Raw genomic sequence first — 23,972 nt, 5'->3', positions numbered from 1 at the left:
CCATAGACCGCTATTAAATGGACTTGGAAAAATTCCGCATTTTTAGGTATAACTTGTCTGGAATGTTTTTACGTTTGGGGAGCGTGCCAGGTGCCCTTGACCTGGATTGGCCACTGTCGGTGACAGGATGCTGGGCTAGATGGACCTTTGGTCTTTCCCAGTATGGCACTACTTATGTACTTATGTACTTATGAAATCATCAACAATCTCCTGTCTTCCACAGTCTTTCCTGGAATAGAAGTTGTCTTCTTAGAAGATGTGCTGGTAGCAGGATGTACAGGATCTCCCATGCACATTTTGCTAGTTGTGGCCAGTATGTTTGCTTGTTTTTCAAAAAAAATCAAAATATCTTTGTAGGTATCACCTAAACATAAATAACAGTCCAGTTCATTAATAGGCTTCAAAGTAGAAAATGGCACGGGGACAAAGTTAGTCCCCTATCCCCGTCCCTGTGGGCTCTGTCCCCATCCCCGTGGTTACTGCTGTTCCTTCCCCATCCCTGTGTCATTCTCTATTCTGCACTAAGACCCTGTTCAAAACCTGTGAACAGTTATTTTCCCAAACTCCCCAGGAACTACTCAGGTAGTAAGAAAGTGTCTAGTTAGTTTTAATGTTGATACCTGCTAATTTACCTGTTATTGTTTGCTACTTACATCTGTTTTTTCACAGTTCCACTTTTCTGATCATTAACCTATTAGTTTATTAGCAATACTGTCCTGTGTACTTAGTCTATGGGTGTTTTCTAGGAACTTTGGGGGCCCCAGTGGTCTTAGAAACTACTGGGAATTAATTTGCCAGAGGCAAGAGAAGCATAGTTCAGTGGGGAGGAAGGTATAGGTGTACAGCAGTGCACAGGTGGCACTGCTCAGGCCCGTCTGCACTTGTGCACTGCTGGGCTGGACCCTTTAGGTAGCCGAAGCGGCCGTTAACCCCAAGTGGGTGGGGGGTTTTGTGACACCTGGATTTCTGACAAAGCTGGCCTGATGTAGTCAGACCTGCAAAGCTGAATTATAAATAACAGAAAGAAAAATGGACCAAAAATACAAAGATTAATCTCCTTGCCCCCTGCCAGTTGTGGAAAGCGTCTCCTCACCAGTATGCACACTTTCTGTCTATCGATTGTGGAGGAGGGATATAATAACAAAACACGATAGCCATCCTAGGTCTGGGAACCCGAAACTGAATTAAACGCAGCGGTTTTGAGCAGGGGCAACACTTTCGCACGTGGCTTAAGATTATGAACTGGAGGAAAAGTGTTCTAGGTGTGACTGACTGTGAAGGCGCCAGGCAACGCCAGGGGGGGGGGGGGGGGGGGGGCAGGAGAACCGGAAATGACGGTAACAGCGGCATTGTTTACCTTGGGAACAGTCGCTAGGGAGCGAACTCGGTTGCCAAGAGACGGGCGGAGGTGGCCGGCACGGAGAGGACGGTGCCTGGCAAGGGCAGACGCAACTCACCTCCGCCCGGGAGCCCCGGAGGCTGCTGCCCTAGTCGCTCCCTATACCAGCAGCCATGACATCGGTTCTACCTCAGAAGGACGCGGTGGGCAGCGCCGGTGGCAGCAGCAGCACTTACACTTTCTTTAGCCGCCCGCGGGTGGTGTCCAACCGGAAGAAGTACCGGGGCGCGGACCCCCCACCGTGAGTAACGCGGCCACTGCGCCAAGCAAACAAAACAGCTGCCTGTGCTCTTCTCCCCCCAAAAATAACACCTCTCAAAAGCTATTCATTTTGCTCCCACCCCCAAAACCAGTGTTTTCCTTTGTCTCGCTTCTTCCTCTTTCTGTTATACAACCGTGTGCGTTCAAATCATATGCAAACTTTTAAAATTGTTTTCAGCATGTAGTTCAGCAAGGGGAAATGCGGGAGTGTGCACTAAACTTGTTTCCTGCAGGGCTTGAGGTAGGGGCGGGGGCGTCCTGCTGCTGCTGGAAAACTGAAGAGGAGCCGCTGGAATGCATCAGTAGTTACTTCATACTCACGGATTTTACGGTCTAAGACAGAAATAGTCGGATGGCATGTTACAGTCTCAGTGATTGGGCACATCGCTTGTGCATGCTGCTGCATCACCTGGAACAGGTTGTGATTAATTCAGGTTGCACATAATACAGATCATGCATCAGTGCAGATCTTGAAAACTATCAATTCCTTATACAGGGTTCAGATAGCAGTATTAGGCATGCAGGTAAGGGTTTGTCATACTGCAACCACATGAGACCAAAATGGAGGGGATGCCAGAAGCAACTTTTACCCAATGCATTGTTTTCTCCACGGACTGCCTTGTACACATGTCCAACATTGTGCCCTACTGATGGAAAACATTATGAATAAAGGGGCCTTTTTTTTTTTTTTTACTAAAGAGTGCTAAGCAGTTAGCATGGATTTTAGTGCACAAAGCACAGGTAATTGCACGACGTTAGCACAGGCTTGCCCCCAACATTTACTGCACAGCCTTTGCACTCATAGCACAATGAGTTCATTTTGGCTTTAATGTGCAGTAATGGCAAAAAATTACCGCACATCGTTAAAAGACCTTTAAGTGAGGTATTCCCTCTTTATACAGTACAGTCTTGATTATTTATTTATGCATTCTTGTATCCCAGTATTATCCAAAAACAAATTTCAGTTCAAAGTTTCAGACTGTCACTGAAATACTTTGATGTTTCACTTATATATGCTGCTACTTATCAAAATTTGCTTATTTCTGATCTGACAAAGAAGGGCTACCTTTGAAAGCTAATCAAAAAATGTATTAAGTTAGTCCAATAAAAAGGTATCCTCTTATTTTCTTTTTATGTTTTATTTTATTTTATTCTGTTTCTATTGACTGGCTCCTCCATCCTGGTTCCAGCATCTCTCCTTCTTCCCCCACCTCCCTCCCCACGGTTCCTCTCACTTTTCCCCTCACCACTGGTAGTGGCACTACTTCAATTAAAACAACACGCCTCAGGGTTTCGGGCCTTCCATATGATGCATCCTTCCCTCACTGACACAATTTCCTGTTTCCAAGTGAGCGGGCCACATCATAAGCAATACCCAAAGCCCCACAGCAGGCTGATTTAATTGAAGCAGTGCCGCTGCTGGCGGCAAGGGGAAAAAGTGAGAGGGACAGCGGGGAGAGAGGGAAAGGGTGTAAGGAGAAAGGGGAGGGATGCTGGAACCGGAAGGGAGGAGGAAAAGGGGTAGACGCTGGAGCTGCAAAATGGAGGGGGAAAAAGAGGTGCTGGACCCAGGGATAGAGAGATGAAGGAGATGCTGCTCTACTGAACCTGGGGGGGGGGTGGAAGGGACAGGCAGGAATAGGTGCTGGACAGGGCAGTTGGAGGGAGAGGGATAGATTCGGGAACAGTGGGGGAAAGAGAGACTGAGACTGGAGGAGAGGAAGAGAGGGGGGAAGACACTGGAAGCAAGAGGGAGATATAGTGGACTGGGAGGGGAGGAAGAGAGAAGGAGAGAGATACTGGCACCAGGGTGGGGAGTGTGGGGTGTAGGAGGAAGGGAAAAGAGAGAGGAGGGACAGGAAGAGATATTAGGCTTGGAGGGAGCATAGGTGCAGGGACACCAGTGGCGTTCCTAAGGGGGGCGGTGGGTGCGGTCCGCCCCGGGTGCACGCCGCTGGGGGTTGCTACGCACTTGTCGGTGCCGCTCGTTCCATGCTCCCTATGCCCCGGAACAGGTTACTTCCTGTTCCGGGGCAGAGGGAGTATGGAACGAGCGACGCCGACAGGCGTGTGGCACCCCCCCAGCAGGTAAAAATGCACCCGGGGGGGGGTGTCGTTTCGCCGGGGGGGCGCTGCACCCGGGGGGGGGGCACATCACCGATCCGCCCCGGGTGTCAGCCGCCCTAGGAACGCCACTGAGGGACACAGAACAGCAGTGCTAGACAGAACAGGACAGATAATAAAGGTAATAAGAGGTGATGATCAACAACTAAGTGTAGCAGTAGAAAGACAAGCAGACCAGCAGCCTAGAGAGATGTACAGTTTGTTTAAACAGTCACCCAACGTGGTCACGTTTTGCCCAAAGGCAGCGTTGGGGGTAAAATCTGATACACAAACAAATATAACAAAATCATACAAATCATAAATAACAATAGTCCCAATAAAACTAGCAACTACAGATAAAAAATACAATATCATCTCAAAGTGAGAAAAATGGTGACAAAATTAAGTACAAATGTGCATATAAGTTTACCACATGCATAAGACAAATAAAATTCTAAACGGACAAATTATCATTGATAAAAACACTAACTACTGATGATTAAAACAAGTAATAACATCTCAAAGTGAAAGGCATGATAACAAAAGTAATTACAAATGTGCATATAAAGGTTTGTCACATGCATAAAACATCTAAAATTGTGAACAAATTGTCACTGATGTGCATATAGCTCAGAGCACATACAGTATATAATGTAAGTGCACAGTATAAGCCAAAGCAAACAATTATTAAAGCTAAGTCATACAGTGCAGTTAATAAGAGAGCTCACAAAAAAAGTCAGCACCAAAAGGACAAATAGATATTGGGGATTAAAATCAAACCTTCCCCTAATAACCAAATCAAATCCAAAAGCCTAAAATATGAACAACATACAAAACAATTTAAAATGCTTCAGCATTAAAACTTACTGCAGTTCTTCATTGATAAAACTAGTTACTTAAAAGAGGAAAAACACTCAAAACAGTTACCATAGAAAATACTCACGATACAGCACTTCTCTCTTCAGAATGGCAGAGTTCCCACCACACTAGTAATCACAGCGAATCTGCCATCATGTCAATACAGCTAGTTTTAAATCTTCTCTCAGGGGTTAAAGGTCAGCTCTCTCTTATTACTTTTAAAAGGCTAAAAAAAGCTTTAATCAATAAAAAGTGGAGTGGAGGAGTAGCCTAGTGGTTAGTGCAGTGCACTTTGATCCTGAGGAGCTGAGTTTGATTCCCACTGCAACTCCTTATGACTCTGGGCAAGTCACTTAACCCTCCATTGCCCCTGGTACAAAATAAGTACCTGAATATATATAAACCACTTTGAATGTAGTTGCAAAAAAAAACCTCAGAAAGGCAGTATATCAAGTCCCATTTCCCTTCCATAACACTCACAGATGGGGGGGTCATAAAGTGAATATGGGGCTCATTTTCAAAAGAGAAAAACATCCAAAAAGTGTCATAAAGCACCATTTGGATGGATTTCTTCTCAAAACATCCAAATCAGTATTTTTGAAACCTGTTTTGCAGACGCCTATTTATGCATTTCATCTGTAGTGCATCTAAATCACAAGGAGGTGTGTTGGCATTTCGAAGGCGGGCTTAGGGCATGCCTAACAATTTTGGACGTTTTACAGCCATAATGTTGAAAACTTCAACATTGTGGTATAGACCTGTTTTTCTAACGAATAAAACAGAAAAAGGTGCCCTAAATGACACAATGACCACTGGAGGGAATAGAGATGACCCCCCCCCCCCTTACTCCCCCAGTGGTGACTGACCCTTCCCACCACCAAAAAATGTGAATAAAAATAGTACTCAGTATAAAACAAAGAAGGAAAAACTAGTACTCACCAGCCTCTCTGACAGCCTCAGATGTTATAGCCAGGTCCATTAGAGCAGCATGCAGGTCCTTGGAGTAGTGTAGTGCACAGTAGTAGGCAGGTGGACCCAGGCCCATACCTCCCCCTACCTGTTACACTTGTGGTGGAAACTGTGAGCCCTCCAAAACTGACAAGAAACCTACTGATATAGGTGCCCCCTTCACCCATGAGATCTATTGTAGTATTGTAGTGGTGTACAGTTGGGGGTGGTGGGTTTTGGATGGGTTTTGGAGGATTCAGCAGACAAGATAAGGGAGCAACAGGTGAGATGTGTACCTGGGAGCATTTATATGAAGTCTAGAGCAGTTGCTCCTAGGGTGCCCTAATGCTCTCCTGGGATGTCTGGAGGCCAGTCTGCTAAAAATGCTGACTCATCTTACAGCCCAATAGCTTGATTTTTCTATGTTTTTCACTTGTTGGGGGGGGGGGTCAAAAATGGCCTGGAAAAGATGAACAAACAGAGCACAAATCCTCATTACAAATGGTATTTAAAAAAAAAGATTTTTCTTTTTTCAAAAATGGTTATATTTGCTATTCGGATTTGGGACGTTTAGTGCTAACCCCTGGATCCTATATATGGCGTGTAATTCCACGCAGAGATACGTGCGTAACTTAATTGGCATAACAAGGTAATCAGTGTTTTTAACAGCACTAAACAAGAAATAACGAGCATTAATTGGCAATTCAGCACCTAACCACCATACCTCCATTCAGGAAATCTAGACTGCCCTAACTTGACATTTCGTCCTTTAGATTGTAAGCTCCTTTGAGCAGGGACTGTCCTTCATTGTTAAACTGTACAACGCTGCGTAACCCTAGTAGCGCTCTAGAAATGTTACGTAGTAGTAGTAATTATCACAGTTTATGCGCGGAAATCGCTAAGCGTATTCTATAAAGAACTGTGCAAAACAGGAAAAAGCAGAAAAGAGATACCAGGACCAAGGCAAAGCGCACAGTTCAAAATAAACACGCATATCTTAAAAGGGGTGTGTTTATGGGCGTTCCAAAATTTCCATGTGTAATTACAGAATACGGGTCAGTGTGCCTAAATCTACGTGCAGAGATTTACATCAGGTTTTTATTGGTGTAAATGGACACGTGTAGATTTAGGCACTACGGTATTGACTAAGTGTATTGTATACACTGCGCCTAAATCTCATAGAATGCGCTTAATTCCACACAGATTTTCTAGGCGCCATATGTAGTACCTGGCCTTAAACATTCAAAGTCTGACTTAGTCGTCATATCAAAAATGTTCCTCCACATGTCCTTTTTGGTGCTGCCTTTTTTTTGTGCGCTCTCTCATTAACTGCACTGCATGACTTAGCTTTAATAATTGTTTGATTTGGTTTATACGGTTCATTTACATTATATACTGTACTATGAGCTATATGCTCATCGTCGGTAACAATTTGTTCACTATTTTAGATGTTTTATGCATGTGGCAAACTTTTATATATACGCATTTGCAGTTACTTTTGTTGTAATTCCTTTTACTTTGAGATGTTATTACATTTTTTTAAATCATTCTTATCAGTAGTTGGTGTTTTTAATCAATGAGAATTTGTACATTTAGAATTTTGTCTTTTATGCATGTGGTAAGCTTTTATATACACACTAATAAAAAAGGCCGGTTTCTGACACAAATGAAACGGGCGCTAGCAAGATTTTCCTTGGAGTGTGTATGTTTGAGAGAGTGTGTGTGAGAGTGACTGTGTGAGAGAGAGAGAGTGAATGTGTGAGTGTGTGTATGTGACAGAGAGAGAGTGAGACTGGTCCCTTCCCTCCCTCCGAGTTCCAGGGGACCCGAGTTTCAGGTTCCTCCCTCCCTCTGAGTTTCAGGTTCCCCCCTCTCTCCCTCCCTCCCTCCCTCCGAGTTTCAGGGTCCTTCCTCCCTCCCTCTGAGTTTCAGTGTCTCCCCTCCTTCTGAGTTTCAGGGTCTCTCCTCCCTCCCTCCGAGTTTCAGGGTCCTTCCTCCCTCCCTCTGAGTTTCAGTGTCTCCCCTCCTTCTGAGTTTCAGGGTCTCTCCTCCCTCCCTCCGAGTTTCAGGGTCCCCCCCTCGGAACGCAACGTCACACGCATTAGGGTGTCATCGTCCCTCCCTTCTTCCCTCCCTCCCTTCCAGTTCCAGGCCCCCTACCTCCAAATTTTAAAAGTCAACTTCACTTGCGGAAACAGGAAATGAGGGCGGGACCAGAGCTGAGGGAGAGAGAGAGAAGGGTCGAGCCTGGGCCCCCTACCTCCAAATTTTAAAAGTCAACTTCACTTGCGGAAACAGGAAATGAGGGCGGGACCAGAGCTGAGGGAGAGAGAGAGAAGGGTCGAGCCTGCACGCCTGTTACTGCTGCTGCTGTCGGCCGCCGTAAACCCAACTTCGTAAGTGAAGTTGACTTTTAAAATTTGGAGGTAGGGAGCCTGGAACTGGAAGGGAGGAAGGGATGACGACACCCTCATGCATGTGATGTCGCGTTCCGTTGCCTGGCAACTCTGCAGCATTCCCTTGCAGTGATTGGTCTTTACGAACACGGAAGTAGTGACGTCATTTCAGGAGATGGATACAGCAGGAGCACGAATGCTTCAGGCTTCACTTTCTCGGAGTCAGCTTCAGAACGTTGGAGGTGCTTTTTATTATATAGGATTTGTACTTTGAGATGATGATATATTTTTATCTGTAGTTAATTTTATTGGGACTATTGTTATTTATGATTTGTTTGATTTTAATTGTTAAATTTGTTTGTATACCATCCAGACACAGCCTTTAGGCAAAACGTGGCCCTGTCGGGTGACTGTTTAAATTGTACAGTTCTCCAGACTGCTGATCGGCTTGTCTTTCTACTGCAGAGAGGAAATAGGGACAAACAAGAACAATGTTAGAAACAGTGGGGGGTAGGGGGAGTGCTGATCACAGGACTCAGGATGGAAATACAGGACAGGTCAAGATAGGAATGCAGAGGAGAGATACTGAAAATAGAGGAGGATAAAGGAGAATAAGGTCACTGAAAGGGTAGGTGCTGAATGTGAAGGGAGGGATACAGAAGGGAAATGCTGGACAGGACAGATAGGGACGCAAAGGAAGATGGATAGTGTACACGGAGAGAGAAGAAAAGTCAAATTGGCAAGAGACCCTGCAAAACAGGGGAAAAAGCAGAAAAGAGACACCAGGACCAAGGCAAATAGAAAAATAAAAAGCTCAGCCAAGAAAGGTAGAAAAATATTTTATTGTGAATTTAATAATTGGAATATGTCAGCACTACTCCTTCTTCTGGCTAGCTTTGGAAATGCACATCTCTGGTATTTTGCATTTCAGTTTCGATTTCTCTATTAATGTTGTCTGACTTCCTGAGGTTTCCAGTTCAGTTTCTTGCCTTCATAACTCTTATTAATGATGTGTGGTCCCTCCTTGTTTCATATTTGTTGGGGGTTTGTCTGGGTTTTGTGTGTGTAACTAAGGCAGTGATTCCAAAACTTTGTACTACAGCGGACCCCCTAAAATATTTTTTCATACACCAAGGAACCTTTAATGTAGGTAAACATGCATATGTTCATACAAACAGGTTCTACAATCTTGAGGAACCCCTGGAGAGAGTTTGAGGATCCCTAGGTTTCTGTGGAATACAGTTTGAGAAGCACTGGACTAAGGTGTGGCATTCTGCTAACATGTAGCGCCTGTGTAGAGATCTTGTTGAGTCGTGTTTGTTTTGTGGGTTTTGTTTTGGTTTTTTTTTTACTAGGTAGTCTATTGGTGTTTTAGGGCACAGTGTAATATTTACAGTGCTGCCTTTTCAAGTATAATGTTTTTGCTTTTTGAGTCTTGGGAGTTAGTTCTGTTAAGGTATTGTAAAATTCTAAATGTGTTTTTGCACAAGGTTTTGCATAGTGTGTTATAGTGGAGAGGTGGTGTGTTGGTTTTACTGAGGTGACATCAAAATTTTAATTTGGTTTGCCATAACATCAGATAGGGTTTTAGAAAATGTTTCAGAATCTGTTGTGTGTTGAGGTGGTTGACTTTATAGCAGACGTGTGCGATTAGGTTTAAATTATGAGATACTGCCAGATGAGGGATCGTTTAAATACAGTTGAATAGTTTCCATGGTTTATATGTGGTTTAGTGTTAGGTGTTTGAATAATTGGGTTTAAAATATGTAATGTCATCCATGAAGGCATGTGAAGGCATTACTTGTCAATAAAGGTAGCCAGCGGCCCTTCCTTGAGCTTCAGTCCCTTCACCACCATTTCAAATTTATATATTGAATGCACTGCAAGATAAACCTCACTCATTGACCTTAAATTTCACCTAATGGGGTGGTACATGTCACTTTTTAGGATGGGTCATTGTCACTTTTGTACTCTGGTTCAGCATATTCCTTCCCTCCACTAGTTTCATGTCCATTAGCTCCTTACCTCCTCCTCCACCCCCTCCCACATGCCTTCCAACCTACACTGTGCAACCAAGAAGCTCTCAGACAGTTGGCATAACCTGAGGTTCATGAAGAACCTGTTGACTTTCTAGTTCCCAATCTCATAAACCAGCAAAATCAATAACATATCTGAGGGTCGGAGGGGAGGGGGAAAGATATGTGTGTGAGAGAGAGAAAGAGAGGCAGATAGGCTGCAGGCAAGAGGGAGAGGTAAGAGAGAAAGGTGGCCAACTGGCTGCAGGCCTGTATAGAGGCATAGGCATCATCTACTGACACTTTTTGTAATCCACTTTAACTCAGTTGCGTAAGAGACCTATACATATTTACTGAAGATTGCAGTTTAATTTTCTTTGTCACGTTATTCTTCGACATTTCATACCTTTTATTAAATTAAATATTAAGATATTATTATTATTATTTATTGTATTTGTACCCCGCATTATCCCACCTTTTTGCAGGCTCAATGTGGCTTACAGAGTATTGTTATGATGCAGTCATTACATGATCTTAAATACAATCGATAATAGGCTGGAGGTAGGTGATTTAGATGCAAGGTGCTAGGTATGGTGTTGTGAGAGGTGTTTGATGCACCTGAGTAGTTTGAGGACTGATTTATTAAGGATGCATTAGTAGGCTTTGTTGAAGAGATATGTCTTCAAAGATTTGCAAAAGCTGGTTAGATTGTCCATATTTTTCAGGGCCATGGGTAATGTGTTCCAGATCTGTGTGCTTTTATACGCAAAAGTAGTAGCGTATGCCTGTTTGTATTTAATTCCTTTGCAGCTGGGGAAGTTCAGATTGAGGAATTTGTGGGCCGATCTTCTGGTGTTTCTAGGTGGTAGGTCCACTAGGTTTAACATATAGAGTGGGGCGTCTGCGTGGATGATTTTGTGGACGGTTGTGCATATTTTGAACTCAATTCGTTCCTTGAGTGGTAGCCAATGTAGTTTCTCTCTTAGAGGTTTCGCCCTTTCGTATTTAGTTTTTCCAAAGATGAGTCTGGCTGCGGTATTCTGGGCTGTTTGGAGTTTTTTAATGGTCTGTTCTTTGCAGCCTGTGTACAAAGTGTTACAGTAGTCCAGATGACTTATTACTAATGACTGTACTAGGGTACGGAAGATGTTTCTTGGGAAAAAGGTTTTATTCTCTTGAGTTTCCACATCAAGTAGAACATTTTTTTCGTTGTATTCTTCACTTGGGTATCGAGTGTGAGGTATCGATCAATAGTGACTCCAAGAATTTTCAGATTTTCTGAGATAGGTAGTGTGCAGTAAGGTGTGGTTAGGGTAGTTGTTTGTGTTGTATTGGGAAGTGAGAACTAGACATTGAGTTTTTTCCGCATTCAGTTTTAACTGGAATGAGTCCGCCTAAGAGTGCATGATTTGGAGGCTCTGATTGATCTCGTTGGTTATTTCGTTTGTTACTTTTGAATGGGATGTGGATCGTGATGTCATCCGCATATATGTAAGTATATGTATTATGTATATTATGTATTATTTACAGCTATTTTGCTGATCTTACTTTCTGTATGTTTTCAGACAATTAAGGACTCGGGCCCCACCTTGCTCTAGCCCCACCTAATTTATTCTTCTCAGCTGAGCCATCAACTGTCTTTGAGGCTGGGGGACAGAAAGAGAACAAAATTTGAGTCATAGACATTTCATATTTGCACATTCAATTTTATTTAACATATCGCAAATAAAATAGATATCTAAGCAGTTTGCAATATACAGTATATAAAATTAATGATGGCAACCAGTGCTAATCAATATTCTTGCTATTGTGATATGTTACAGAACTGAAGAAACCATTCATTATGGAAACATTATGTATGACAGGAGGGTGGTACGAGGCAGCACTTATGCACAACAGACATTTCCTCTGGTAAGCAGAATTTGGATTTAAAAAAATCTGAGGTTCATATCAGTTAAAAACAAGGGAGTACTTTAGACATTTTTGCTGAGAGATTGAGCTGTTCAGTTATGTTTCCTTTTTTTTTTCTTTTTAATGATAAAGAGACAAAGAGGCCAGTGGTACCACAGGAATCCCTCCTATTCAGATGCCCTAGTGCCTAGTTCATTTTTTTAGGATTGAAAATTGAACTCCTGATTCAGAAATGGAGTAAAGATAATTAGTTAGTCTATGGTGGTGAGTTGAGGTAGTGAGTGGGTGTGAGGTAGTTAGTGAATGGGAGGGAGCGATTAGGTCAGTGGGGATTTGCAGAAAGGTGGGGTTACTTAGGTGTGTAATCACGTAGTTAATGAGTAGGTGCATGGGGGATCCCAGAGCAGGGTGCATTCTTGATGAGGTCTTCAAAGCTATTCAAGAAACAAGACAGAGCCAGGGGAATGAAGGAGTGAGTTAGTGGAAAGTTGGGGTTTGCTACATTTAGAGTTTAGAGGTGTGAGTTAGACTAAACTTCTAACTCTAGCCGCAGAAAATTAAAAACATTACTGTGTATATTCAAATATAAGCTGAGAAATGTTTGCCCAAAAAAAGATCACAAATTGTCTCTCAGCTTATATTTGAGTTCCCATTTTTGCTCTTACCTTCCTCCTGTGGCTGATACTGTGGGAAGGAGGAGCAGAGTCCCTCACATAGTGACATTGCTGGATCACCAGTCCATGGTGGGTAACTCTCCTGGCTGATGCTGACTACATCAGTTTAAAGGCCACCTCCAAGCCGCAGCCCCATCAATGTACCACTAGGGACAGCATTGAACTGGCAACTTTTAGAATGCTGTAATGTCTCGGACACAAGTGAATGATAATTTAGATTTTACTGTAGATTGTTCAGCCTTTAGTCTTGAAATTTTAGATGAAATTGCTCCACTTCACACGTTTAAAACATGTAGAGAGAGTGATAAACGGTATACTTCAGAACTGCTTCAGCTAAAATGTCTATGTAGAAAGCTTGAATGCAAATGGTATAAAGATAAATCAGATCAGTCTTGGGAAATATGGCACCTTGCGGTCCATAACTATAACAAGGCAACAAAATCAGCAAGGAAGAAGTATTATTCAGAGTTAATTGGCAGGAATAGCTCTAATATGAAACAATTCGCTTATTTTGCCATCTGGGAATTATAATTTAGAATTAGAACAAGCTCCTTCTGCTAATCAATTAGATGAATATTTTCAGGATAAGATCTGCAAATTAAGAGCAAATTTTGCAGATTCTTGTTCTGGTATCTCTATGCTACCTTTACAGGATACGATACTGGTTGATCGAATTTGGTGCGATTTTGATCATATTGTTGGCACCAATTTTTCTAATCTATTTCAGAAATGTTTCCTCTTATCATATGTTAGATGTTTATCCTTTTTATCTCGTGAAACTGGCTCCTCTACTGTTCCATACTAAGATACTAAACTGGATAGATTCTCAGTTATCTCTAGGTAATTTTCCTGAGAGCTTGGGGGATGTAATTATTACACCAATATTAAAAGAGCAGAAACAACCCAAATATTTAGGGCCCCTTTTACAAAGGTGCACTAGTATTTTTAATGTGCCCTAAACAAGAGAGATGCCCATATATTCCTATGGGCATCTCTAGCATTTAGCACGCGCTAATCATTAGCATGCACTAAAAATGCTAGCACACCTTTGTAAAAGACCCCCTTAAGTGTCCTGTTACAGGCTGGTGGCATTCATTCCCTCTTTTCACTAAGTTAATGAAGATCTAGTAACATTACAGTTGGTTCATTATTCAGACAAATATGATATCTTATCCAATTCTCAATTTTGATTTTGTTCATCTTTTAGTACAGAGACAGTGCTGTGTTCTTTGTTGGATCATGTTAGGATCATTTCTTAGTGAGGGTAGGAGTGCATTGTTGCTGCAATTTGAATTATCCTCTGCATTCGATTTGGTAGACCATGATCTCCTCCTTTACAGACTTAAGGAAATGAGAATTATGGGCAACGTTTTGAAATGGTTCTCCCCTTTCCCCGGTGTGGTTTAATGTTTTTCTATGTTCATTAGGTTCTTTGTTGGACAGACACGGTTTTCTTCACTATATTTATGCAGAGGATATCTGTATTGATTCTATTACAATCGCTAGTTAGTTTTGATTTTACCAGAATTCAACTTTGCATTGATCTGCTAAATAAGTTAATGTATACACATAAATTAAAACTCAATACTGATAAAACAAAATTGAACGGGATGGGAGGGAGGGAGTGACGTGTGTGTGTGTGGGGGGGCGGGGTGTTGATGCTCTTCGGGTGTGGGGGGCTGCTTTGGTGATGCGCCGGGGGGGGGGGGGTTCTGTGTTGCCTTGCTCCCTGTCACTTGCTCAGAAGTGGCAGGGAGCGGCGCACTGACAGCTGATTCCCCTTGCCTTGGAATCAGCTGTCAGTGACGTTACTGACGTCAGTGTGTTCTAAGCTGCCTAGCAGACCACCTCCGAGGGATCCACGGTCCCAGGCAGGTTAGAACGTTGAAGGTGAGTATTATTATATAGGATATTGCAGGGATATTCTCTACATTACCCTTCTATCTTTCATTTAGAAAGAAAGTTAAAGCTTTTCTTTTTAAGAATTTAATTGTTTGACATCATTTTTGACTTATTTAGTGTGATTCCCAGATGACTGTTCTGGCTTCTTGTTGATTGTTACCTGCTTAAACTGCAAGGTGGTAGTGGGATATAAGCTGTGATGTTAATGGCTAGTGCAGAGGCCTTGAGCATATGTGTATGCTCAAGGCCTGCTGACTCCTGCCCCTTAACTTTCTGTTTTGGAGGGTGTGGGAGCCGGCAGGCCTTGAGCATACGCAGATGCTCAAGACCTCCGCACTGGTTGACCGCCATGTAGTCAGCATCAACCAGGAGAGTTACCATACCACCCTGGACTGTTGATCCAGGGACATCGCTGAACGAGGGACTCTGCGCCTCCATCCTACAGCATCAACCATGGGAGAAAGGTAAGGGCAAAAATTCTGCACACCATGGGGAATGGGGGAAAGGAAAAAATGCAGCACACCACAGTGGAGGAGAGAAACACTTGAATATAAACCCCATGGTTTATACTCAAATTAACAGCTTTCCCTCTTTTTTTTTGGGGGGGGGGGCGTGGAACTGTTATCTTGGTTTATACTCAGATAAGTTTATATTAAAGTATATACAGTAATTGAATTAGGTATTTACTACAGTTCTTAGCTTACCGGGTGTATAAAAAAAAGCTCACTAAGCTTAACACCCCTTTTAATTCAGTTTTTTTGGTACATATTTTTGTTAGCACTTTTTTTTTTATAGCTCATGGTTTATTTCCTTACTGCATCATGAGATACCTTTTTTTAACTCTTAAACAAGACTGCGGTTTTTTAAGCTTAATTTTAGCCACATTTCTTAATCATGTTTTATTATACTGGCCTCAGAGAGAATACTTATTTTCACTAAGCCAATTATTTCATTTTCCATCATCCATTAGCTGTTATGCAGTTTCCTGCTTCAGTTTCTTGGGGGTTTTATCAGATTTAAAAGGTCCAACTTGGTAGCTGATTTTTTTTTTAAAATGTTTTTCTTTTGTTTCTTCTTACTGATTAAGGAAGTTACTGCTGGCTTAGCGTCCCTCCGGACCGGCCCAGAATGTGACTGATGGGTTGTGCACGCCTTCCAGCAAGTGGAGACTGAGAAAAAAACTGTGACTAGAGAGCCAATAAGAGCCCTTGCCAACTAGAGAAAGATCCAGTAATCTCAGTCTCCAGCAGGTGGAAGGTGGTGAGCCCTTCAGTCTCATTCTCTATATTTTTTCTATTCTGTATTATTTCTCTTTATTTAAAAGATTCTTTCTGCTGAATTGCTTTGTTCTGTGCATCTTGTAAAAAAAAAAAGAAAGCCTCTCTCTCAGTGCCTGGGGGGTGTTATACTCGGGAGGCCGAGTCCCTCCCCCCCCCCCCCCCCCCATATCCTCCCTGATATTTTTTGGAGCTGGGCTCCTTTAAGCTGGAAAGCTCACTGTCTTTAAAAAAGACAGACAAGCAGTTTCCTCAAGCTCTTCAGGGGAAGAGTTTGAGAGGAAGGGAAAGGCAGCTATTAAAAAAAAAAAAAAAAGTAAACCCGTGTTTGGCTTTCAGTGGAGCAGCTCCTATATTCTGTTTTCTTTTTGTTTGGTACATTTGCATTTTTCATCGCAGTCTTTGGGGCAGCCGTCAGCGATGTCAGAGAAACTTTGCCGATGCTCCATCTGTCAGAGGCGGGGCCTAAGCGTGAGCAGTGTCTGTAAATTTTGCACCGCAGCAGAGATTTTGCTAGAGCTGGGTGCAGGGGCCGTAAAATCCTCGGCGCCGTCGGCAGGGGGGTCTGATGCGGGCGCTTCAGCTGCAGTTGGGTCAGCCTCGTTGCTGATGCCAGTTTTGGCAGGAAGTGCTGCCGTTTTGGATTCCTCGAGTGCTGTGCTCCTGCCTGCTTCTCAGATGCCCGTGGTTTCAGCGGGTGAAGGAGGATTCCCGCCTGCATTTGTGGTACAGATGTACCAAGCATTTCTGCTACACAAGGCTGCTCCAGGAGACTCTCCAGGAATGAGCTGTCTGGAGGGTTCCTCTATGGCTGTAAAGCGGGTCAGGCAGTCTTTGGAGGCAGAAGAGGATTTTTCTTTTGTCCCTGACCAGGAAATGCCATCTTAGAAGAGACAGCATGGTTTCCTGAGGATACTTCTTTGGTAAGGATTTTTCATAAGGATGACCTCCAGGACCTTATTTCGCAGGTTTCTTCTACTTTGCGTTTTGAGGACCAAGATGTGCAAGTGGTGGAACCCAGAAAGGTAGATTTGTTGGTAAAGGGTATTCGCAAAACATGTAGATCTTTTCCTATGCATCAAGATATTAGGGATATTATTCAGGCTCAGTGGGAGGTTCTTGATTCGGCTTTTAGACTTGCTAGATCTATGGTCAGGCTATATCCGGTTCCGGACTTAGAAAAAGAGCTCCTGCGCCCTCCAGCAGTGGATGCGGTAGTGTCAGCAGTCACCAAGCGGAACACAGTTCCCGTGGATGGCGGGACGGCTTTGCGGGATTCCCAGGATCGACGTATAGAATCTTTACTGAAGAATTCCTTTTTGTGTTTCTGCTCTGGCAGTACAGGTCGCAATTTGTGGGTCCTTATTAGCGAGAGCTTGTTTTCATTGGTCAGAAAGAGTTTTGGACCGTACTTCTGATGAGTTTTCAGCTGTGGATGCTGAAGTGGCAAAGCTGGAAATGGGGTCGGCTTTTTTAGTGGATGCTCTTTATGACTTGCTTTGGGCTTCTTCTAAGTCTATGGCTGTTGCCGTTGCGGCCCGTCGGTCTCTTTGGCTGCATAGCTGGTCGGCGGATGCGGCTTCTAAGTCCAAGGAGCTTAGTAAATTTCCCTTTTCTGTTTGGTGAGGAATTGGACAAGCTGGTACATAGCCTTGGTGGGGCTAAGGTTCCGAGGCTGCCTGAGGATCGTCCCAGAGGGTCTGGGTGTGGTATTTTTTCCGGTCGTGGTAGGGGCTGTGATTTTCGTCACTACCTGCCGGGCAGAGTATTTCCTGTTCAGTGTTCTCGGTTTTTTCAAAGGACTCAGTCCTTTCGGGGAGCTTGTAGAGGTAGTCAGGAAGCAGGAAGTTCCTTTTCGGCCTCCTCCCATCGTCAGCAATGAAGGTTTGCGGGCCCAGCCTCTAGTCCAAATAGGTGCTCGGTTGGCACAATTTCAGGGGAGGTGGGCCCAGATTTCTTCGGATCAGTGGGTACTAGAGGTTATTCGAGACGGGTACGCATTAGAGTTTGCTCATCCTTTGTCAGACGCCTTTCTACAATCTCCTTGCCGTTCTCACATCAAGGTTGGAGCCGTCAGAGATACTCTTCGCAGGCTTCTAGAACTACGTGCGATTTGTCCAGTTCCTTTGTAACCTTTTGAATGTCAGATTAAAAATAACTGGATAACTTATCTGGTAGTCTTTAACTAGAGATCCACTGGCTGAATATTGGCCCCTCTTTTTTCAACAAAACTGTAGCTTTTACTTTTTCCAAATACACCTAATCAAGTAAGGATCTATATAAACGTGGTAAGTTGTTAATGGTATGAAAGAGATACTTTAATAAATAATGACCTTTGAAGGTAGTGTCGGTGGAAGAAGAAATCTGAAATTTTGAGATTGAAAAGAATTTACCTCAGAACAGTTTGCTGTTAATTACTTCATAGCATGCCAAAAAGTGACTTGCTTCTGAATGACCAATTGCCACTTTACATGCAAATGATCACTTTTTCTTTTTGATGTAAAACCCCAGACTGCTCAGCCAGACCCTCTGGCATACCAGCAACAGCAAGAGGCCCAGCGGCGAGCCCTTGCGAAGAAACGAGCCAGAGCACATTTATGTCCAAGAACCCCTGAGCCAGTGGAGGGCAGAAAGCATGTTGATGTGCAAACAGGTATGACACCTTAATGGCAAGCCATCCAGTCTACCCAATTGAATTTCTTTCTCTCTAGTATCACTTTGGATAGATAAGCATGTGTTTTGGTATATACAATTCAGTGCCAGCTCCCGTGCTCCTTCATGTCTTAACTGATCTCTCAACTCATTTCCCACCATGGTTGTTCATATTTGGCTGAAGGCTCAATTGTAGGGCATAATTGTACACACTGCTACAGAATTTGGTATATGTCAGCATAATGCTTAGAAAAACATTCCCTTACGCTATGAAGTATGGAAAGTAAAAAAGAGCAGACCGATCCTATATCATAGAAAACTTTATTCACTACACATGCTCCATGGTTTTACATACGCATATCTGCAATGGCCATGTTTCACCCAAGGAGTTGCTTCATAGGAACATAAGAATATCCATACTGGGTCAGACCAATGGTCCATCTTACCCAGTATTCTGCTTCCAGCAGTAGCCAATTAAGGTCACAAGTACACCTGGCAGATGGCAAATGATTACCTTAATGGGGAATCTCAAATTGTCATACTTTCAAACATCCAGCATTTGCTGTGTGAGCCATGTGGGAATGCACATTTGCTCAATAGTTTTTGAACTGCAGAAAAGAATTGACTAGATCTCATTGCTGGTTGTTTACATTTTTTACAATTAAATTTGAGATTCCTCATTAAAGTAATCATTTGCCCCTGAAGCAGCCCCTTATGCAAAACATGGCCACGTTGGGCATGCATATGCAAAACCCTGAAGCATGTGTAGTGAATAAAGTCTTCTTTAGGACCAATCTGCTCTTTTTTACTTTCGGTGCTGGATATTGCAAACAACTTGCCTTGCTGCTTTATCAGACCTTACACACTGTGCACTTTCACACCTTTGGGATTCAGGGACATGGAACAGGAGCTTGTTTGCCCACTCCACGCATCAACCTGGTATTGCAGTACCTCCAGGAATGGTTATTTTTGCTATCTTAGAAACATAACCGGTTAAATTCCCTATGCTGTGATCTGTTAACCTTCCTGGTTTGGCATTTGAGGGTCCAAACACCACTGGACTCTGAACTGTTTAAACCCTGGAGTCTGCTTCATTCAGACCTATTCCCTGGAAAGAATAAGTAAACTTCAAGTTCTAGTACCTACAAATAGTATATACAGTTTCATCATAACAAAGTGGTTCTTTCAACTCATCCCAATTTTTTACCCAAGGTGGTAGCACATTTCCATATGAGCAAGATTCATGGGAAACCTCTAGTGATGCTATTTTGGGGGTATTTACATTTCTAAAATGGACCTTTCTGTTGTGTGTCGCCATATCTCCATGTACCTTCAGCAGCACTCTGGAAGTAATTCTATAAGTTGGTGTCTCCTTTTAGAGGCTCTGATGCAGCACAATGAGCACCTGTTCTATAATGGTATCAGTTGGGCAAGGGTGCGCATAACTGACAGTGTGCTTAAAGTAAAACATGTAAATGAGAACCCTGCCCACGTCTGCCATGCTTCGTCCACATGTACCCCCCCCCCCCCTGCAGATGCACGTTTTAGCACTTATAGAATATTGCTTAGGGCACTTAGGCACATATGTGCTAAGTTTCTCTGCACTTACGCATACAAAGGGGTATATACCCATATGCACCTATTCATGGAATTACCCTTTATGGGGGGAGGGAGGTAATTCTGTAAAGCAGACACTAACATTTACAAGGCAAATATGCACATACGCACATAAATGCCAAAATCCAGCTAAGCACTCCCAATAGGCGCCTCTTTCCAGAATTACCCGCTATATGGGCCAGCTTCAGTAAGTGGCACTCAAAAATCATCGCTTGGCGCTAGTCTATAAAGGGATCTCCAGGGTGAGCGCCTTTTATAGAATAGCACATAGCACCGATTGCTGCACCCAAATTTGGGTGCACATACCCAGTATTCTATAACATTGTGAGCCATGCCCCCTTTTGGGTAGCATTTTATGGGATCTGGGTACACAGCGTTATAGAATAGTGCATAGCAAGATGCGCATGCAAATCCAGATTGGTGCCAATTTGCACCAATAATTGATAGCACTCAATTATTGGCACTAATTGCCTCAGCCAATTTAGTTGCATGCGCATCTCAGAATCACACCCAAATTTTGGTGCGCAGATTTGAGCACCTTTTATAGAATCCAAGTGTATATGTATTTTATAAAAGGCTCAGCACTCACCAAGCCTGCTATAAAATATTTGCCAGTTTTACACACATAGATAGACATAAACATCTATTTAGCCAGCTACTCAAAGTGAGCTCACTAAACATTACATAAGATGGCCCTTTCAGAGTTAACAGATGAACTTAATAAGTATACGCCCTTATTTTAACACATTCCCAAACGTAAATGGCATTTAAACATCTGGAGAGGCCTAGACATTTAATTGCCATTTCAGAATAGGGACCATTCACACTTGGGGAATCAGTATGTAAAGATGTCAAGGGGCCATGGGTAGGAAGGGAAGAAGAAGTGGTCTGGTTAAGTATATAGTACAGACATGGATTCCCCATTTCACATGGGAAATCCACATCTGTACTGAAAATAATGTATGTCAAAATTTACAGCTGCCCCAAAGCATATCAAAGAGTGTACTATAGGGGCATTTGTAAATCCCAATTTGTAGGCCTCCCCCACCTTGCGCTTACACCACCACCTCTGCCACAATAATCCCTCTGACATCTGATCTCCTCTCTCTTGAAGGCATTCAGTCTCCCCCTAGACTGGACACTTTGGAGGGGGGGAGGGAGGTAGAGAGGGGAAGGGCATGCTGGCCACCGTGGTGGGGGTATAGAGAGGGGAAAGTGAGATGCTGAACAGTGGGGCGAGGGGGAGGGCCTTGAGCCACCCTTTGTTGGGGGGAGGGTGCACAACTGAAGGTTCATCTAGGGGGTCAGATACCCTTAAGCTGGTTAGGAATAAGGTGATGTTTTGAGCTGTTTCTACTAACTTTTCACAGAGATATATCTGGAAGAGATCACTGACCGCATTGAAGAGACTGATGTATCATGCCAAACAGATGCCTTCCTCAACAGACCACCAACACCTCTCTTCATCCCAGCAAAGTCTGGTGCAGATGTTGCCACACAGATAGAAGAAGGAGAGGTACAGTACCAACTTTTGATGTAGACAGGATTATGCAACTTAGTTGTCTATTTTTTTTCTTTCCAGAGCAGGCTAGGCAAATTTGCACCAGCTGGGAATTTTAGCACACGTGGTCTCTCTTTATTAAACTGCTATGCTAAGAGGGCAGTTGTATAAAGGAGGGACTCATATATGTAGATGCTCTGATCCAGTGAAGGAAGCACCTATTCTATAACAGCATCAGGACATCCAGCTTCCATTATAGTATACTAGCCTAGCGCAAACCCACATTGGTGTGCCTAAATGTAGGTGTGCCTATTTACAAGTCACAATGGATGCCTCTCCTCATATAATATGCAAAGTACTATTTAAACACTATAATGTCCCTGTGGAGTACAGAAAAGTATGAAAGGGAAAAAGCCTCAGCACCCATGCCTCTACCCGACAAACACTCACTGGGTAGAAAGGACTTCAACAGGATCAAATCTTTTCATTGGCATAAAAAACCCTTTCACACGAAATGTTAAAACTGCACAGAGTATTCAATTTCAGTGGATCCACTCAAAAACTTGACAAATATAAGAAAAAAGCAGGCACTTAGCTTTTATCGTAACTGAAGATTCAAAAGTGTATCTATAAGTCAATCACACTGACTGTGGCCAGAGTTTCACTATAATCAGCTGTCTTAAGGCGTGAACAACTAATCTAAAAATTATATAAAAATAAAAGTGTATGAATATAACAACCTAAGGTGAGCAAAAAAATATATAAATAATATACGTGAAAACCAAAAGATCCAGAAATAGACAAAAACAATATAGTTAGAGAATGCAAAGATCTATAAAGATCACTCAAATTTGAGTGCTAAAATGCAGATTGCCGAGTGTGGATTCTATAACAGCATCTTGGCGACCAGATTCCATTGAACAATTGAGTGGAAGTCTACATTTGCATTCTAAGTTTTACACACTATCACCGACGCTGTGTTGGGCAAAAATGTAGTTAAACGCTTAAGTATGGGACTCGCCAATGCCTCACTCATGCTTTCTCCATATATAAGCAATCCCCTTGCATTTGTGTGCTATGCAGGTTGCACATTAAGGGCCTTGTTCTATAAAGGTTATGCTCCTAAATTTATTCTCGTAAATTAAAAGCAAACTCTGTGGTCCAAAATAGATTATGCTTTAATTTAGGAGCGTAAATTATGCTCATAAATTAGGAGCATACATTTTAGGAGCATAAAGAATACCACTTAGCGCCCAAGCCAGCACTTACATGTGTGATTGTTACATTCACACACATAAGTACTAGTATTAATGCACAAATAGCGCTTATATTTAGGCACTAAGATTATAGAATTAGGGAGCTAATGTGGTTTAGTATATAGGCCACTTAATGTATTTCTGATGCAGTTTTTTAATCTTTTATTTTATGACTGTACTTCATTTTGAGCCTTTGGAAAGCCAAGTTACAAATAAAATAGAGTGATTGATTGCCTTAGTTATTTCAGTCCTATATGTTAATGCACTTAAAAGACATTGCATTTTAACTGAAAAGTAGTCCAGAATGAGAGTACATAGTCCTGAAGCAGCAATTAGAAATGAGTAATACTAGCTGTATAGGGAAGGCTGGAGGATGCCTTATTTCTGTTGGCTGGTATGTCACTGGACTTTAGAAAGCACTGCTGCTGACAGAGCCTCTGCCTAACAGGACAGCCCAGCAAATAAGGAAGCCTGACTGTTCCTTGCTATTTCTTACATCTTGCTTTCTTGCTTCCAGGATTCCTGGCAGAAGAGAAATCAGCCTCTAGCACTCCTCTAACTGTACCCTGCGTGTAGCAGACTAGGAAATGGCTGCTGGCCATAGAGATACCAGATCTGTGGCTCAGCATGTCCTACTTCCCATTCCACACCCTGGAGTCGATAGGTTAGAATATATGTGATTGGGAGTAGGTTGGAGAGAGTTTGTTTTTGTATAATAACTGGTTAGCATTTTACTAGTCTTGATGACCAGAATAAAAAATTAACTTCTATTTGACCCCATTTAAACACCAGTAATTACATTTCAGTGGCCTAATTGAATTGGTTATTTAACATGGCACTTACAAATCTTGGCCCACATATTTCAAACCAGGAAAGGATCTGCTGATAAAATGTGCACTTGTTTGTGATCAGAGAGTAGCTGTTTAATATTCTCATTTATTTTCCCTTAGCTCTTTGATTTTGACATAGAGGTCAAGCCAATGCTGGAAGTTTTGGTTGGTAAGACAATTGAGCAGGCTCTGTTGGAAGTCATGGAGGAGGAGGAGCTGGCCAACCTGCGGGCCCAGCAGTATGCATTTGAGGAATTACGGTACGCAGAGCTCGCAGAGGTGCAGCGCCTTGAAGAGAAGGAGAGACGGCACAGAGAGGAGAAGGTGAGGAACTTGCATCAGATGCCTTTTCAGAGACTATATACTTTAAAT

General features: G+C 42.8%; 1 protein-coding gene across 2 annotated transcripts in view; it reads left to right on the top strand.

The window, feature by feature from the left end:
• The first annotated feature begins 1,385 nt into the window (after window positions 1–1,385).
• The window catches only part of RSPH3 (radial spoke head 3), a 62,576-nt gene continuing 39,989 nt past the window's right edge, over window positions 1,386–23,972 (top strand). For both annotated transcript variants that reach the window (XM_030198427.1, XM_030198428.1), the window contains exons 1-5: window positions 1,386–1,640; window positions 11,804–11,891; window positions 18,256–18,397; window positions 21,384–21,529; window positions 23,721–23,924. In XM_030198427.1, coding sequence (XP_030054287.1) covers window positions 1,513–1,640; window positions 11,804–11,891; window positions 18,256–18,397; window positions 21,384–21,529; window positions 23,721–23,924 — 708 coding nt within the window. In that variant the 5' untranslated portion in view covers window positions 1,386–1,512. The remainder of the gene's footprint in view (window positions 1,641–11,803; window positions 11,892–18,255; window positions 18,398–21,383; window positions 21,530–23,720; window positions 23,925–23,972) is intronic.

Source organism: Microcaecilia unicolor, chromosome 3 (genome assembly GCF_901765095.1).
Source record: "Microcaecilia unicolor chromosome 3, aMicUni1.1, whole genome shotgun sequence".
NCBI lineage: Eukaryota > Metazoa > Chordata > Amphibia > Gymnophiona > Siphonopidae > Microcaecilia > Microcaecilia unicolor.
The sequence above is the reverse complement of the archived record's forward strand: the minus strand, read 5'-3'. Positions and strand labels throughout refer to the sequence as shown.